The following is a 20,025-nucleotide window of genomic DNA, read 5'->3' as shown; positions in this document are numbered from 1 at the left end:
CACACTTTTATTAATGAAAGAACAGCAATTATAAGACCAAAATTTGAAACAAGCTATCAGTAATGGGAATCTTGTTCTTCTTCTTCGTCTTCTTCTGCAGCTTTTTCCCACTTAAGTAGGGTCGCTGTTTGTAATGAGCCTCCTCCACAACCTCCTGTCTTGGGCTGTAGCCACATCCAAGTTCATCCTCAAGTCCTCCACAACCAACTTCCTCCATCACTTCTTTGGCCACCCGTGCTTCCTCCTTCCCTGCACATCCATCTGCATGATCTTTCTTCCCACATACTCTTCCTCTCTCCTCATCACATGACCAAACCATCTCAACCTTGCCTCCTGCATCTTTGCTCCTAAGTTCGTAACTTTCACCGTTCCCCTTACATAGTCATTTCTCAGATAATCCTTTCTGGTCACACCACACATCCACCTAAGCATTCTCATCTCCGCTACCTACATCCTGCTGATGTTATTTTTCCTCAGGGCCACAGTTTCCATAGCATACGTCATAGCTGGTTTCACTACTCTCCTGTACATTTTGCATTTTAGATTGATCGGCACCCTCTTATTGCATAGAACTCCAGTCATATCTCTCCAGTTCCTCCATCTTGCTTGTATCCTGCATTCCACTTCCTTCTCAGCCTCACCATCCTCTTTTATTATTGAATCTAAGCATCTAAAGTCACTGACCTTCCTGATGGCATTTCCTTCCAACTCCAGATCTGTCTCCTGGCTGCCATCCACATTGCAACACATATACTCTGTCTTACTTCTGCTCAGTCTCATACCTCTCTCTTCCAGTACTTTCCTCCAACTTTCCAGTTTAGCTGCCACTTCTTCTCTTGATTCTGCACACAGCACGATGTCATGTGCATACAACTTATCCAAGGCGAGTCTTCTCTCACCTCCTCTGTCACCACCTCCATCACAATATTAAACAGGAACGAACTTAATGCTGACCCTTTATGCTAGCCAACTGTCACTGGAAAACTTTCTGTCTCTCACAGGCAGGTCCAAACTCTTGTCCATTCCTGCACCAGCCTGACATTCTCTGGTACCTTCTTCTCCCTCAGACACCTCCAGACGTCTTGCCTTGGTACTCTATCATACGCTTTCTCCCGATCTTCTCTTGTGCGTGCATGAGCATGCGTGTGTGTGTAAATCAACCATAGTTTGCAAATATAATGATACAAATGCAGTCAGCACGATCACGTATCTGGCACCATGGAAATGTATGCTTTGGATTCAGACATTTGGGTGTATGTAGAGAAGGAAAAGAGAACGTTGTTCAATTGGGCCAAGCAGATGTAAGTATAAGAAAAAGTCACACGGTAACCAATGTCTATAAACAAATGCCAGGGGGCATCAGGAACAAAGGGGTTCATTTGTTGCTGTAGTGAATACATTGTGGCCTAAAATTGTTGGTATTACTGAAACTTGGTGTACAGTCAGATGAAACTTGGATCAAGCATATGTGTTGTAGTATGTATTGGCAGGACAGAACAGACAGGAGAGGAGGAATATTACTAATGATATTCAATGATTTGAGACAAGTTAGGATAGCAATACATGAAAGCAACAATAGTAATTATGTTTTCCATCCAGTAGCCAGCCTGAGGCTAGCTGGTATGAAGTGGAGGTTAACACAATAAAATATATCTGTTGCAACAGACCTGGGTTCAGTTGCTGGTGATGATGAAATGCAGTGCCAAACCTGATTTGTACTGAGTGAGTATATATAATTAAAAGAAGACTAAATATTTCCATTAACTCCAGCTTGATGGAATATAATTTTATATAGTTGACTCTAACTATAATGAAAATATTAGAGATAATGAGAATAGTTTATTGTGGTGAAGAGTTTGCTTTGGTAAATTTCCTTTAGAATGACATTGATCTTTTGACTATAAGGCAAGAAGGTGTCCCAGTTAAGCATGTGACTTGTCTTAGCATCATATATATATGCTCAAAAACAGAGCAATAAATATCGTCACAGAAGAAAAAGATCTACTTGATGAGCTCTCACTCATATCAAAAACTCTATCCAAAAAGGTTATCCACAAAATATAATTCAAAAGATTCTCTATAGAAAAAGCTCACAGTGACAACCTCAAGTGACACAGTACACATCGTCATATCTTATGCAGGTTTAGTCTCCACCAAAATAGCAAAAATCATTAAGTCTTTCAACATCAGGGTTGCCTTTAACTGCACGGTACATGTTAAGATCTCCTAAGGACAGCATCGCTTTCTACAAATATGCAGGAGTATACAACATCCTATGTTCCTGTGGACTGAATTATGTAGGTCAAACATCACGAAGCCTAGAAATCAGAAAAAAAGAACATATCAGAGATGTCAACAACAACAGAACAAACACCTCAGGATTAGCCCATCATTTCTCAATTTTGAGCCATTCCAATGATTGGAACAACAGCTCCATGCCAGGTACATGTTAAGATCTCCTAAGGACAGCATCGCTTTCTACAAATATGCAGGAGTATACAACATCCTATGTTCCTGTGGACTGAATTATGTAGGTCAAACATCACGAAGCCTAGAAATCAGAAAAAAAGAACATATCAGAGATGTCAACAACAACAGAACAAACACCTCAGGATTAGCCCATCATTTCTCAATTTTGAGCCATTCCAATGATTGGAACAACAGCTCCATGCCGTACATTGAAGAAGATTTCAAATGTAGAAACTTTAAAGAAGCTGCAGTGGTACTCCGTACAGCAGACAATCTCAATAGAAATCAAGGCATGATATTAAAAGACATTTGGAAAAGCTTTATAAATTCACTATGTTCAACAGAACTGAATTACGCAAAAAAACTATAAAACGAGATCTACTAACAATGATTAATTCTCCACGCTTTATGCTCTTAATGTCGCACATCCTTTTCAAGTTTTTTTAACTGACTTTAAGGTCGTTACTGCATTCTTCTCTTGTAGCATTTAATGTTAGTGTAACCATTCTCGTCCTGAAGAAGCCAGACAGACCCAAGCTCGCGAAACTGGTTGATGATTGTATACATATATTTATTAAGAATCATGATCCAATAAAATCCAAAGAAAATGTCTGATATTTAGACTTAATCATCATTTACAAATCATGAAATAGAAGATACAGTCTATCTAAAATAGTTATGAAATGAATTTAAGAACATATATAAAAATAATGCATAAGAGGAGAAATAGAAACTAATCAAGAAGTTTAATAAGGATACAGACATACAGAAATGTTTTGGAAGAATTTGGAGAAAAGCACAAAGCTAATAATAATGGTAAACGACTGCTGGATTTCTGTTCAGGACATGGATTAGTTATTACTAACACCATATTCGAAAATAAAAATGTGCATAAATTCACATGGAGAGAAAATGCAAGAAATAAGCAAAATCTTATTGAATATATATGTTATAGTTGAGAGTGATGTTTTCCCAACAGTTAAGGACACAAGAGTATACTGAGGATTTGAAATAGGAAGTGGTCACTATTTAATTTTGAGCAGGATAAAATTGAATTTCATATTGAAAAGAAGAGTGTTTAAAAAGTTTCAAAATTAATCAAGGTTGAGAAACTTCCAGAGATGAACTGTAGACTGAAATATACAAACATCATTGAAGAAAAAATGAAAGAGTTTGAAAGTAAGAACCAAATCTTGGAGATTCAGACACAAAACTCAAAGAAAGCAATGACTGATTGATTCAGCCAGAGAGGCATGTGGAGAAGTTATCTATATAGGATAGAAAAATCAGAACTCCATGGTGGAATCATGAAGTTAAAGAGGCAAACAAGGAAAAGAAGAAAGCAGATCACAAGTTCTTGGCAAGTAAGTCAGCTTGTGCTCTTAGAGAATACAGAAATACACTGTGTAAAACTAGCTAAACAAAAGTCATGGGAAGAATTTAGTAAGAACAAAGAAAATAAATACATAGAAGGTGGCAAAATATTCTCGAGGCTATTGAAAAAAGTTTATAAATGGAGGAAAGAGTACTGTAAAAGAAAGGATAACAGTGATATGAAAACGGAAGATAAAAATATTCCAAATGTTTGAAAGAATGCTAAATGAAACAAGCAGAGTCAGGATGGTGGTACAAAACTCCCAACAGGAATGCAGTCAGAAATACATATCCATACTTGAAGTACACACAGTCATAAAAAAAAAAAAAAAACCCTGAAATGTGGAGAGGGAGCTAGAATACATCAAATTCAACCAGGAAATGTTCAAATATGGAGGTATAAAAGTAGTTTTACAATGGCTGCATTGCATAATTCAGAAGATCTGGTCAGAGGGTCAAATTCCAGATGACTGGACAAGAGCTTTCATAGTAGATATCTATAAAAAGGGAAATAAAACTGAATGTGGGAATTACAGAGGTATATTTATTTTCCTACTGAGTGTTCCTAGTAAGATTTATGCAAGCATACTTGAGAAATGGATAAGAAAAATTGTGGAAGGGAAGCTTGGTGAAGTACAAGCTGGATTCAGAACAGATTTTCACTTTAAGACAAAATGCTGAGAAATGTCGAGAAGATAACATTTAACATTTGTATTTAAGTTTTGTTGACTGAAAAAGGTATATGACAAGGTGCCAATAGGAAAGTTTTCAAAATGCTAAAGTTATATGATGTAAATTGGACATTATATTGAGCAATGCATAGTCTCTGTCTTTAAGCAGTTAAAATTGAAGGAGATACAGAAAGATGGTTCGAAGTTGAATCAGGTGTAGGAGAAGGGTGCACATTATATTCATTGTCATTCATTACCTATATGCACCACATTATGAAGGAGAGTGCTATCAAATCTGATATCAAAATTGGCAAAGTTGGTGAATCTTAGCTCTTTACTTTATGCAGATAATGTTATACTTTTGGATAAATCCAGAACAAGTCTGAAAGACTCCCTGACTAAATCGAATAATTGTTGTAATAAATTTGGTATGAAAATCAGCAATAAAAAGACAAAGATACTGAAATGGCAGAAACATTGAAAACATCAACAGTATCCTGAATGATGAGCCTAAAGAACAAGTAAAACATTTCAGCTATTTAAGCACAATTTTGATGAAGATGGTAAATTAAATATGAAAATAGACAACAGAATTAGCAAAGCTAGTATGATAAGAAGACAACTGAATTAATTTATATGAAATAAAGAAATGAGGTCACTTAAGGATCAAAGTCAAATAAATGGGAAGAGTCCTCAACACAAGAACTGACTGATGTGTCCGACCTAATGTCGAATCCACACCTTAATGCAGTGTGCCCTGTTAGTAGGTATCTACTCGGTACTGAACAAATGAGGACAGGTTGGCAATTTGGGATTTAGCCAACCAAATTATACTCTCTATTGGCTTAAACCACAAATGCATATGATAATACAACATGATGGGATTTCATTCCAGCTGGGGCGTCGTCTGGTTTAACAAGGGCCCCTGCTGTTTTCTTCAAGGAAATAGGGCAAACAGTGAAAGTCACTACTGGAATAAACTCCAACTCAACATCTAGAAGAAGAAATCCAACATCCAAAAGACTGAAGATAGGAACCATTCATATAAGGAGAATTAAAAGAAAGAAAACTAAACTAGCAGAAGAATTGGAAAAGTAACACATGGACATAATTGGCATTACTGAGACAAAGAAGAAAAAACAGGTGAGATGTTAGTAAATACTAAGTATAAGATGTTATTTACAGACAATAATGATCAAGGAAAGGAAGGAGTAGTGATAGCATTCAACACCAAAAATGAAGATAAACTTCTTGATTGGAAGTCAAAACTAAAAATTCAAATGTATACCACAGTAATTAAATTCTAATAATATGTAGATATTTTGTCTTAAGTATCTTAAGACATCATCAGTATAGTTATTATAAACAATACTAGGAATTATATTCAAAGGAACAGTTAGTGTACAAGCTTGCACTGGAATACTCTTTGAGGAATTTAAAAAACAAATTAGATGTAATTTTAAAGTCAAATTAAAAGATATCTGATAAATTTATTTTATACAATTGAGGATAATAATTTCCCAGACTTTTGGGATAGTGAGATGGTCATTACAGTTCAGATTGGGTCTGTGAGGTAAGGCTTCAGCACTTTCTTTGTATAATGCTCATGTTTATATAAGGGTAGCAGCTTGGTGTTTTTCCATTGGATCCTATGGTTAGGGTTTTTCAACTCCATGTTTTGCGAGGCCAGATTTGTGCACTTTGATAAGACAGATGTGGTCTTGATGTTCAGAGATGTGTTTACTTATAGATCTTCCTGTTTGTCTGTATATCTTACAAGAACATGGAACTTCATATATGTCAGGTAGCATCATAGGTGAGAGTTTGCATTTCTTCATAATTTTTGACAGACGTTCAAAGATGCCTTTGATATGGTATCGGAGTCCTACAGGCTTCTTGTTGTCTAGGTTGGTGAGTATGGAAGTGAATGATAATTTTTTGTTTTTAAATTGTATCCATTTAGTAAGGCTGCATCTTTTATAATTTCCAATTCTTGTTTTAAAGATTCTTCAGAGATACAAAATTTGTGTGCTCTGGATACCAAAGATTTTATGATGCCATATTTTTCAGATGGATGGTGAGCCTTATATAAACAACCTTCATCCTTGCATCAAATTCACACTAGAAAAAGAATCATCACAAGTCATCTCCTTTCTTGATATATGCATCCAATGAAAACAAGATGGTTCCATTTCCATTTCCGTCTATCGTAAACCAACTTCTTCAGATTGTTACGTCCAGAATTCATTGGCTCAACATCCATATGCTCGTACCTCTTGACCCTGAGGGTACACTCATGGTTTATCATTGGAGTTTCATCAACGGTCCTCCTCCCTGAAGTTCTCCGTGCAGTTCACAAGGCACGTCTGCCGATGTATCCTGCAGTATAGCAGGCCATGCTCCCTGTAATTTCAAGCCCAACCGACTGAGATATGATGGATAAACATCAAAGATGAAAACAAAATCTCCCCCAATTACCTACTAGTGTAAACAACAGGCAGCTGCCAGTAAAGCAAGAAAATCTGGAGAGGCTTTTGCTCATCAGGGCGATGTAACTCGATGACGATGAACACAGCAACAGACAATCAGTTGGTTCCATTTAAATTGTTAACTTTATTATTTTTTTGTCTGATTATTATAAAATTGTGACTACAAGTGTCATCCATAATTCTTTAGAATGTTGTTTAGCAGTTCACAGAACTCTGTTTTTCGCTGCAGGTTTTGGCAATGAATGTGCATAACCTCTGAGAAAGCTGAACCTGCTCAAAGTAATGCACAAGTAAGAACAGAGTGCTATGTCTGTTTAATTGCATGTTCTAATAGTCAGTTTGATTGTTTTGCAGTATGAAAAAATTCAGCCACATCCATATGAGACCAGATAACTCACCTTCAGCTGAAAAGCCCTGACAAAGGTTTCTTGCATTCTTATACAGGATTTGAACCCTGGTTTTTCTAACCAAACAGTATTGCCAATACTGAGTGATTTGAATGGGTCTCTTACATTAACACAAATGAGAACCATACGTATAATCTGGTTTTAAAAATACATTTACATCCCACATATTAAAGATGCTTAAGAAAATAATTAACAGAACCCTTAAAAAATACAGAATGATAACCAGATTCAGCCATCCAAAAAAAACCTGCAGTCTTGTTATATTTTTCCAGTAATACAGAAGTACAATAAAAATAAGCAATTTACTGTTATTGCCAAACAGGCCACATGGTAGCTAGGAATAATGTGGAAATTTAGATAAGTTATCTGTATGGCAATAAATTAAAATTATCAGAAAATGCATTAGCTATTGATCACGAAATTGAGTAGAAAGCTGTCTAATATAAACATATGCAGTAAATTATGAGTTGCACCACGAAAGCTGATAAACCTATATGAGTAGCTTTAGTACTGTGAGTGGACTAAGAAGTTTTTTCAATTAATTCTTCTTTTACATAATCTAGTTCCAATAAACATGGTAGTCATTTCACATTGAGTGATGAAATTCATCTCCCATGTAAAGGTTATTATAAACATCCAGCTCACAGAGGAACCTGTTGGTTGGAGAGTGGACACTAATCAGTTGTAAAACTATTTCTAAATGGACTATGCATGACAACCAAGATTATAGAAATGTATGTCATTTCTCACCTAACAAAACTTGAATTAGGAAGTAGATTCTTAACCATAATGGAATTATGGACAAACTTCTCTGGATTGCAAGCTACATTATTATTATTTTTTTTTAAAAAAAAAAAATCCAAAATCCGATCTAAACTGCATAAATACAATTCACTTAGTAATAGTTATATGACAAACTCCATGGAACCTGAATACTCATCATGTGGGAGGCTCACACTAACCATTACTCACATAATCTCTATTGTAACTTTCTTTAAAATCATCATTAAGAAAGTACACACACAACCATCTCTCACAAACCATTCCACTCATTTACCAATCTTCCAAACAAAGATCTAGTTCTTGTGCCCTTGGTACTGGAAACAAACACTGGAATCTGCTGCACAGATTCCAGTGTTATCCCTTGCTCTCATCCTTTTGTCGTATACTGAAAAAAAGTTCTTCTACACAAATACTACACAACTCCTTTAATAAGCCCTTTTATATAGTTTCTATTGTATCCCTTCTTTTGTGCTTATCATATAAATTTTACAAACACAAACTTCTCTATTAGGGCAGCATTACACAGACCAATCACCATACTAGTCATTCACTTATGAATTCTCTCTCTCTCTGTCACTTCCACAACCTGAAGAAAGCAATGTAACCAAATCTATGTTCTGATGTTGTCATATTAAAGCATTATAATTAATGCTTTGATAGGATAATAACCACCTTACCCCTGCTTGTCAGGATGTGTCTTAACATATAAATGATCTTTTGAGTTATTCTACCAACTTTTATAATATATGTTCTGTGAACTCCAAATTAATATCTCACCTAAAATCCTTAGCACTTCACAAACTTCCTATAGTGCAATCCCATCAATAAGACAGGATTCTTTAGTCCAAAGAATGTTATATCGATATAAAAATATGCCATATTAAGCTGACAACTATTATCCATTCTCCATATGGTCATTTTTTTAAAAAAATTCTGCAGGATCTCAACATCATCAGTAAACAACTGGATATTAATCTCGAATAATTTCCTATATCATGCAAAAATGAAATAGAAACTGCACAAGAACATAACCTAGAAGCAGACAGCTGGTCACTGCCTTCTCCTGGATTCTACTTCTCCATACATTCCACTTCTCTTTGTTGACTATCCATCAGCCATCCTCTTATCTATAGGGTGATCAAAATTAAAGAATCACAGAATCACTGGAGAGCCATCCAGGGATCCAAATGCTGCAGAACTTTGCAGGAATACATTGTGCATTACGCAGAAGCGATGTCTGTGGGGAGAAGGGGAATAATTCAAAAATTCACTACCAGAGGTGCTGTATGGTGTACTGCATGTAGATATTGTAATTTTTCAGTACATGTAAGAAAGAGAAAAGCAAAATAAGCATAAATAATACATTTTTATTCACTTCTATTTTGCATTCATGGGCTGTACTGTTTAATATGCTGCCCTTCATGGTATGCCATAAACTGCATCCTTTGCGCCATGTGTTCAACAGCTGGTCATGACTGATGTTGTGCAAATGTTGCATTATCCTGTCATTCAGCTCTGGCATGTTATCAGGATGATCCGGATAAACCCTGTCTTTGAGAAATCCCCAGAGCCAGAAGTCACAGGTGGTCAGCTCAGATCAGGTGAACAAGTGGCCATGCAGTGGGAAATGCATTGCTGATCCCTCTGGCTTCTTGCTTGAAGAACTTCCTTTACACATTGACTGATACATGGAGGGGGGGGGGGGGATCATCCTGCATGAAAATTACTGAATTCATGCACAGGTGCTGCTGTAGCTATGGCACAACAAAATTATTTATCATAATCCGATACCTCTCGGCAGTAATTGAGCAAATCACAGGACCTGAATGGTGAATGTCCTCAAAGAAGAATAGTCCAATGATAAATGAAGCTGTAAACCCAAACCAGACAGTAAAATTTGGTGAAAATAAAGAAATCTGTTGGATTGCATGAGGGTTTTACATAGTCCATAACTGGCAATTGTGGGTATTCACAGCTGTTTAGGTGAAAGTGAGCCTCATGTTCTCCCTACAAAATCATCCACATCTACGCAGAGACTAACTCCACTTGCGAAAGGAATGTTAATGCGAATGTAAGTTGCCTTTCAAAATCCTGGTGGATGCAATTTCTGTGTCATGGTTATACTGAACATCCTAGACAGGATTTCAAAAGCAGCTGAGTAATTAAAATTTAGAAATACAGAATCTTCCATACAGTTGTGTAAAATGAGGACTACATCACATTCATGTGTCTATATGACATATGGACTGCAGGAAACCCATATTCCACAAGATCTTAAACAGGGATACCCTAATTCTGATCACCCTGTATATTCCAAGCTTTTATCCATCCCATTTACTCTAGTCGCTGTAATATAACATAATTCCAAGTGGTTTCCTGTCAAACACCGTTATTCATGGCCTGCTCCATATCAGCAGTAGTAACTGCATTCACTTACTGTGAACTGATTGGTCTGAGACTTCTGCCAGGTCTAACTCCCAACAATCTCATTTCTTCGAAACAACTAATCACTTGTAACAGTGGAAATAGTAGACCTCATTAACATTTGTTCAGGAATTAAACTCATGGAGTGCAGCAGGAGCATTGCAATTGCTTAAGTAGTACAGCTTCACTAGCAAAGCATGTTGGGACGAGGTTAAGTGCCATCACAAATTCCATGTATTTGGTGCTTACAACCACCTCTGGTGGTGAATTTTAGAACTACTCTTCCCCCCCTCCCCTCAGATACTGCTTCTGCATGATACACAATGCATTCTTGTCAAGTTTTGCAGCATTTGGATCATTGACTCCACAAAGTCTTAAAGAGGGATACCCTAATTCCAATCACACTGTATATTCCCAGATTATATCCATCCCATTTTCTCCATTCTACATAACATAACATACTTCCATGTGGCTTCCTGTTAAATGACTCTGCAAAGGTTGAACAATATCACAGTGTAGCCTTTTTTACTTTATCTAACTAAACAGTTACTTTATGATACAAAGTAAGGAATATTTACACCAATTACTGGAAATTCATTACTACCTTCTATATGGATTTATGAAACATCATTCTACAAATGAGGACTACTTAAACATTTTATGTTATGGTGTACTAACTATAAGATCGAGAAAAGTAACAGTTAACTTTTGCTGCCTAGTGAATTCACAGGATTAAAAAGAATTAATTTTTAGTTCTAGTTTCATATCGTGTGTGTTCACTATATCAAATCAAAATACATGATAACACTATTGATTAAATGTCGAGTTATTAAAATTTAATTAATAAAGATAAATTTATTTTCTCTCAGCACTGTTACTCCCTAAAAATTTAGGAATTTTCAATGCTCAGTATTCATCCAGACTTATGAAGTGGAACAAGAAAACTACCTCAATTCCAGTTACACCTAAAGTTGTTTCTATATTTGGTGTCATTCTAAATGGAACTTTTTCTGGAACTCTCAGATTTTTACCCTTGTCAAAGCACACGTTATAGTCAATGTGGACAACCTGAAAGATAAGATATCAGGAAAACATTGGTTTGTATTTAAGATTTTTACAGTAGCAAGATTCACATCTATGTATCTAATTGTACATATTTTCAAGAAATCACATGGCAGTGCTAATATCAAAGTACATCTCTTAATTCAATATAATCATATTACTATAAATTATGTAACAGGTATTGAAAAAAATTTTACTGAAAGAGTTGCAACTTACATTCTGTACAAACGTTTTGTGCCAGCCCAACACAGAAGCAGCACACAAATGGTAATGAGAAATCAGAGGTAACAAAAATAATCTGCTTCCTAAAGATATCCAGACATCCAAAAGTTATCATGCTATGACAGGATACAAATCATAAAGATGCCAAGGCATTATATTCTTGGTTTCATCCTTTATCCAAGTGTAAGCATACAAAGTCTGCACATGAAGTAACTTTACAGCTGGGCTACTTGTATACAGAGACTAATTACTTCACATCAACTGTTTTATATCTCATAATGCAATGCACATATCCTTCAGAGATGTATAATGATATGCATTATGTGAAGGGCCACTACCCAGACCAGTTTTGATCTTTATAGAGGTCTCATTAGTGTGAACCAGACCTAGAAGTGTCACCACCTCTGGGTCTGCCTCCCACTGATGAGACCTCAATAAAGGTCGAAACCGGTCTGGATAGTGGCCCCTTCTCTTAATGCATAGCATTATACATGTCCGCAAGGAGATGTGCTTTGCATGGTGAGAGATACTGAGACAAGGAGTGATGAAAGCTTGGTCCACCTTTGCTCTGAGTTGCCAACAGTTGCATCACCTTGCTTCAGTCCTGAAGATATTTTCAGGGACAAACTTTGTTTGCTCACACTTGGATAAAGGATTAAACTAAATTTATTATGTTTGGTCTTTTGACTAAGTACTGTTAAAAATTGCATATTTGCAGGGAATGCTAGGGAAAAAAAATTACAGAAAAAAGGATTACAAAAGTAGCACATAAAAAAATAAATAAATGATGCTAAAGCGAAATTTTTTCTCCCTCAGGAGGGAGGGAGATTATGCAAGAAAATATTAGAACCAATTCAAGATGCTTTATCTAGCCCCAGAGGACTGAGATTAAACGTCGTGGAAACTATGACATCATTATGATAAACAGTGATATCATTATGATATGAAATAAAGTTCTAACATGATATTCTGGGTACAACCTAAGTGAACAAGAAAAATGATCCAAAGATTCTAAGAATCCATATCACTCGCATCTGTTCACTTGCCATTAGGACTGACATCACCAGCATTTATTCTGATGCTTTGCCATGATATTGAAACTGGCAGTTTTGCAACTTACTGAATACATGAAAGTATATTATGTTTTTAACCTCTGTGGTTTTCCAGAAAGGACAGGATGTAAATGAACAGACTGAAAGCTAGAGTTGTTCTCAGAGAAAACAAAGTTACAATCCAATGTTAATAATCCAATATTTTCTTGGTTAGTAATGTGCTTGCGACAGATAATTTTTGATTGTGCCATATAAAAAGAACAAGATAAATTCATTTTGTACAACAACTTATATTGACAGTAGACTGAACCTGCTGCAATTCAGTCTGCATTTATTTTGCAAATATGTCATTGGAAAGAAGTGATAAATAAATCACAGTGAGCTACATGACATTTAATCCTTATGACAGATTCATCAACCAGGTACTAAGTGCAAGTAACAGAATAATCAATTGTGAAGCACTTCCTATATTAGGCAGAGGTTTAACGACAAGATAATACACAGAACTGCAAATAATGGGCACTGGAATTATGGACATCACACTAAATATTCTATCATTAATAAATGTAAATAAAAGTTGCAGAGTTAATGCAGTGAGAACAGAATGTGAAATATAAAAACATGCATCAATCATTTTCTCATGATCTTCTTAAGATGGAGAGCAACAGACTAATTAGAAGATACAATTAGAATAAAAATAACTTAAAAACAGAAATGTTGATATGATGATTTACCTCCCCAGTTCCAAAATCCACAAGAACATTATCGAGATGACGATCTCCCAATCCAATAATGTATCCTATCATTGACATCACTGCAGTAGAATGGTTATATGCTTGAGTTACTTCCCACCATTCTAGAGCACTGCTAGAAGAACACCACAGCTCCCTAAATATAAAACTCTATCAGAAACACTGAAACATAATAAAAAGATGATAGTTAATGAAAATAATTAATCACACCAGCATCCAAAAATAGGGTGACATTGAGTGATGGAACTAACCTGCTTACCAACAATAGACTAAATTAGATCTGACTAATGTAAGATTTTAATTTATATTAAAAGGGTAAATAAAAAGACATACCTGGCTATCTGTTTTTAAAAGACTGGGATGACAAGATATTAAGCTAACCTTGACTAGTCCCAAAATGCACGATATGAAAAAGATGTTGAAACAGCAACAATTTAGGTGCTGTTCAACACCTGTTGCTAAACACCAAAAATTTGGGCAACAGTTACTTTAACATCAAATTATTACTTGTTTCTTTTTCAACAATAGATGGCACCAAGTAGGACTTTAGTTCCTTGTGTAGTTTTTTACGATTTTTTAAACTGGTCCTGCTGTTAACTAAATTGTTGCTGTTTGTGTGACCTACTTTTTGTACTCTGAAGATGTTGGATATATTATCAGTGAAATATCAGCTAATAAGTTAAATAATTATTTATTATTTTCTTATTATTCTTCTGTTGTGAATTAATAGATTAAATAAATTAGCATCATATTGGAAGAAAAGTATGCAAAAAAGTTCTAAAAAGAATCAATGTTCAGCAGCTTTTAGAGATGAATTGTAAACATAAAGACACAGAACACAAAACCACACCTTAGAATTTCACCGGTACACTATAGACAATTCAGTCAAAGAGGCACATGGTAAGGTCATCTGCTCCAATCACCAACAAGAAAAGATGAAAGTGTATCAAAAGTTTCTGGTAAGAAAGTTAGCGTGTGTGCTCTGAGGGAGAATACCAGAAAAAAAGAGCGCTAAGTTATGTGTAAAACTATCTGTGGAAAAGTCATTGGAAGACTCTGTGAGAAATAACAGAGAAAATAAATATCAGGAAAGTGGAAAAATATTCTGGATGCTATCGAAAATGCTTACAAATGAATTACAGATGATATGTGTGCCATGAAAACTAATATAAAGTTATTCTAGATGCGAGGAGTAAGTATTCTGAAAGATTTTATGTGAAGCAAACAGTGACTCTGGGGTTACAGAAAACATTCAAGGAGAATGCAATAAGGTGTGTACATATCAAATACTTGAGGCAGAAAAAGAATTTTATGATAGCCACACTGCCAGATGATTTTAATAGAGTCTTCATATTACTCATTTATAAAAAGGGAAATAAAATTAAGTGTAGAATTACAGAGGAATATCCCTAATATGTGTTTCTGATAACATTCATGCAACCACAAAACCACACTACAGGAATATGCATATACAGTAAATCTGAATAATTTAAATAGGTCTGGGGAGGAGGGAAGAAGAACTTGATCTGACCAAGGGTCAATCAATTAGTAGTACATTAGTAAACAGAATTTTTTTACAAAGGATACGAAGTTACCTATGTGGGTGTGTGTATGTGGATAAGGACAAATTATTTTACTTTATACTGAGGACATGAAAACAGAAGCGTCTATGCTATCAACCACTTAACATGCTGACATGCAGTTATCAGTAAGCTGAAATCTTATATAAACCATCGCAAGGTTACAGTTTATTAGCCAAATTATAATTTTTTAAAAATAATTGAAGAACTTTTATTTTGTGTACTGGTGGAATCATGATCTATAATATCTATAATCAGAGAACGATATCATATCTGTTAAGTAGAATGATCTTTTAGAATACCATGCATTTTTATCTTTTTCTTTTTTTGCCCTGTTTGATTTATTATGAACATCATGATTAACAGTAAACAGATACTGGTCTCTGTTACTATTAATACAGAATACTATTCAGGAGGAAATTCAGAAGTTTAGAGAAGTAAAATAACACAGGAAGCCTATCTTGCAAAATTACAGTGATCAGTCTCTCATCATACTCTTGATAAAGTATTCCTCTGCAATGTTGTAGCTTTAAAAAAGCTCAGAGAAACATCCCATAAGTGGACATGACTGCCAATGGTAGAGAACGCCTCAGCAGATTTCCAAGAGATTCTACAGATACACATGCATTAAAACAAGGGCAATTTTGTTTAGTTCTAAACCACAACTCAGTAACATTATAAAGCTGAGGTTGTAGCATTAATGAACATATACAACAACAAAGGGTTTCCACAGTTATGTGAGCAATTATTAGGATAACAGAATCTACCACAAAACCCCAATACCGAAAGATTTTTGGAGGCTCAAAGATGCAATAGAATCATATGAATATAAAAGAGATGAGATCAACAGTAGAGAGAGAAAGAGAGAGAGAGAGAGATTATAACCAATAGCTTTGTAAAGTGAGACGGTTTGACTGCTATTTGGATGGGATAGGTATTTCCTGCTTGTAATTCTTTCAAAATCTGTTTCAGATGAGATAATAATTTTCTTACAGCTATTCTAGGGTTGGATATAAGCAGCCAAGAAAGGCAGAGTTTTAAATGATCATAATACTTTTGGCATAATCAACAAGGGGAAAAAATGCATTTATTAAACTTACTAATATTTTGCTAGTTTTCTACCAGCATAATCAGAGTGCAATGATAACTGTGACAGGCGCACAGCTCTAAACCAAGTAATGGTAGAAACAATTTACATTTAAACTGTAAGTGACAACTAATGCCCTTACATGGCACCCTTTATGGGTCAGATAACTACTAAGTTGAGTTAGAGAAGTCTGGCAACAAATGATATCCAGATAGGCATTTGGATAGGTTAAAAGAATAGTCTCCCAGATTTTTGGTAAATTAATGAAACCATACTTGTTGAGATTTGGAGAGGCTATTCTTAGAATCAGCTTCATAGCTTATGCTGATTCTAAGAATAGCCTCTCAGACCTGTAAGGATTTCTATGTTAAAAAGATGTTTTTTTCCATCTGATCCTAAGTACAGTACACGGTCTGCCAATTCTGACTTGCCATACAGATAGAATGGAGATGGTATATATTTGGCATGATGATTTGCAAAGAACATTGGCTATTTTTTTCTGATATACCTTTAATATGAAATGGGAATGGTTTTTGATGCAATTCTGTATGTTGGGTGTAGGAGAGATGGTGGTGGTGGTGGGGATCATGCCACTTTCAAACTATTTATTCAACCAGCTACTTCTATACATTCTCCTAAAGATTGACTACATCATCATGAACATCTGGAAGTGTATAAAGTTACTCATGCCTGCACATAGGATCAGATGGAGAAAAACATAATTTTTTTTACATAGAAAAGTCATTACAGGCTATTCTTAGAATCAGCATTAGCCATGAAGCACTCTTGGTGTTGGTTATACCGTTAAGCATTATTATGATTAATGAAAAAATACCTAGGCCTTTCTTTATGGGGTTTTAGATGGGAGTCAGTTATGGTACGCTCAACTGTTCGCTTTTACTACCTTGGAATGAATAAAAAACATTTTCGTAAAGGAATTACTCGATTACTGCAAAAGAATATCAATACTCAATATTTTAATATTGAGTGACAAAGTATTTTTCAGTACATAGGTCCATAAACACTCCAATCGGGTCAATGAGGCATAGAAGTTAGGAAGATGATCCTACTTGGCAGTCTTATAATGCTGGACACGTGGGTGAGCATGTTGTTCTACTTGAGAAGAAACGAGACTCGGCTGTCACTGAATTACCTAGACGAAAAATAACATTCACAGTGAAAACTTAGAAGGATCACTAGTAGGCATTTTGTCAATTTGTGAAAATTCACTATGTGACAGCAAGTGTCTCAGCATCTCCAACTGCTTGATCTGTGTAGTTTAAAGAGGAAAGGCCATTTGTATTGTGATCATTAAAATCCCCAAGAGAGATGACCATGTTGTTAGTAAAGTAGGACTGAAGTACTCAACATTTCAAGAAAGAAATTAAAAAAATTAAGAATGGTTGGTAGTATTAAGAGTGATACACAATAAATGAATTGAACAGACCTGGGTAGAGAGATTTTCACAAAGAATGTCAAAATCAGAAAATTTGAAGTTGGACCACTTTTGATTCAATGATCAAGGAGTGTCCATGACTTATTTTTCACGGTATTAACAACACCACACACACACTTTTATCACAAAGATGTTTTATTAACGCTTATATTTCGCTGATTTTCAACTCAGCATCATCAGAGCACAACACACTGTTATACGCGACAGTGAGTAAGTGAAACAATATAATTGCAAAAGACAAAAGATCTAAAGTCCTATTTTTGGCGCCATCTATCAAGAAAAAAAAAAATGCAGCTATCCAGGAGTTTTTCTTAGGATAACCGTTTCTCAAATAATAATAATAATAATAATAATAATAATAAAATAAAAATAATAATAAAAAAAACCCAGCAAAAATTCTACGCGCTCTGTTCTTTGTTTAATATAATTGGAATCGGTTGATTTTAGTTTGTAACAGTTTTTTACTTTTTAGTGCCTTACATCAGTTTATGTACCCTGAAGATGCCAACAGACTTAGTTGGTGAAACTAGTTGGTATAACTTAGTTGCTTATTATATACACTTGAACAATATAATCCCAATAAAAGTTTTTCCAGAACTTTTTGGTCAAGAAAATTAAATGTTTTTTAACAAAAAAAACCAGCAGCTATCCAAGAGTTTTTCTTAGGATAACCATCTCCCAAATTTTTGGCAAATTAATGCAACCATATTTGTTAAGGTTGGGAGAATTCTTCAAAGCCATTGCTGACTCAAAAAATAATCTTTCAGATCTATAACGACTCCTAATAGCACATTCGTTTTCCTCCATCTAATCCTGTGTGAAGAAGTGTCCAAAGCATGGTCTGCCAGTCCCGACTTGCCATAGTAATAGTAGCGAATGTGTCTTTCATGTTATTCCATTCGGATGTTCACTGATCTTCCTGTTTGCCCATAATAGGCCAAGTCACAGTCACAAGGAGCTTCATACACTCCTGGGTGTGGTAAAGGGTGAAGTTTATCCTTAGGTGAGCGGATCAGAGTTGCCAGCTTGACATGAGATTTGAAAGTGGTGCAAAGGCCATGTTTCAACAATACTTTGGCTATCTTTTCCGATGTACCTCTGATTTAGGGAATAGAAATGGTCTCTTGTATTCTTGTGTATTAGGGGAGGGCAGAGTAATGGGCCTATGTAGTATTTTATCTATTTTGTAGGGATTGTAGATATTGGCTAAGAACATATGGGTGCAGGTATTGGAGGTCAGTGGGCAGAGCTGTATCATTAGAACAAATGGCTCTGGCTCTGTGTAAGTGTTTTTAATATGCCATACTGTTGGACTGGATGATGATGATGTCATTGTTTATGTAGGTATCTTCCTGTGTGTGTGTGTAGGATTTCTGTAAATAGAAAAAGATAGTGATCCATCTGAAAGGCGGGTGACTAATGTGTCAAGAAACGGTAAACAGTTATTTGATTCTTTTTCTACTGTGAAGTGAATTTTGGGGTGTTGGCTGTTTAAGTAGGTGACAAAAGCATCCAAAGTGTCTTGTCCATGGGGCCAGATGGCAAGCACATCATCTACGTAGCGTAACCACACTTGTGGCATGTATGTAGCTGTGGTAAGTACTTTGTTTTCAAAGTGTTCCATGTAAAAATTTGCTGACGGGGGGAACCCATAGCAGTACCATTAATCTGTTTGTAGCATTTTCCTCCCCATGTAAAGTAACCTGCATTCATGGTAAATTGAAATAATTCAAAAATATCTGGGGAAAATTTAGACTTGATTAAATCAAGAGTGTCTATAAGTGGGACATTGGTAAATAAGTAGGTGACATCGAAACTAACCATTATGTCTGAATCTTTTAGGATTAGATTTTTAACCAGTGTTTTGAAATGGATTGAATTTTTTACAAAAGTAGAGGAGTTGCCAGTAAGGGGGGGCAAGCAAATTGGCTAAATGACAGGCCAATTTATAGTGGGACTATCTATGCTATCAACTATGGGGAGTAAGGGGATATTAGTTTTGTGTATTTTCGGTAATCCATAAATACGGGGTGGTTTAACATGAATTGGTTTTATTTTCCTGATGATTTCTTTGGGCCATGTGATCACTTTCTTAAGTAATTTTCGGACTTTTTTTCTTTTGAGACATCGTAGGATCTCGATGTATAATTTGATATGTGGAACTGTCATATATGAGATCTTGCATTTTTCTGTTATA

The 20,025-nt window shown here is 35.4% G+C and overlaps 1 protein-coding gene across 1 annotated transcript in view; it reads right to left on the bottom strand.

Annotated features, from left to right (window-relative positions):
* The window catches only part of nonC (serine/threonine-protein kinase Smg1), a 1,124,353-nt gene that overhangs the window by 463,434 nt on the left and 640,894 nt on the right, over nt 1-20,025 (bottom strand). Inside the window, exons 44-45 of the mRNA XM_090398044.1 lie at nt 13,688-13,841; nt 11,566-11,685 (exon numbers count right to left, since the gene is read on the bottom strand). Of these exons, the coding sequence (XP_090254170.1) occupies nt 11,566-11,685; nt 13,688-13,841 (274 nt within the window). The remainder of the gene's footprint in view (nt 1-11,565; nt 11,686-13,687; nt 13,842-20,025) is intronic.

Source organism: Typopeltis vanoorti, chromosome 9 (genome assembly GCF_054136105.1).
Source record: "Typopeltis vanoorti isolate ZY-2024b chromosome 9, IOZ_Tvanoo_1.0, whole genome shotgun sequence".
Classification (NCBI taxonomy): domain Eukaryota; kingdom Metazoa; phylum Arthropoda; class Arachnida; order Uropygi; family Thelyphonidae; genus Typopeltis; species Typopeltis vanoorti.
The sequence above is the reverse complement of the archived record's forward strand: the minus strand, read 5'-3'. Positions and strand labels throughout refer to the sequence as shown.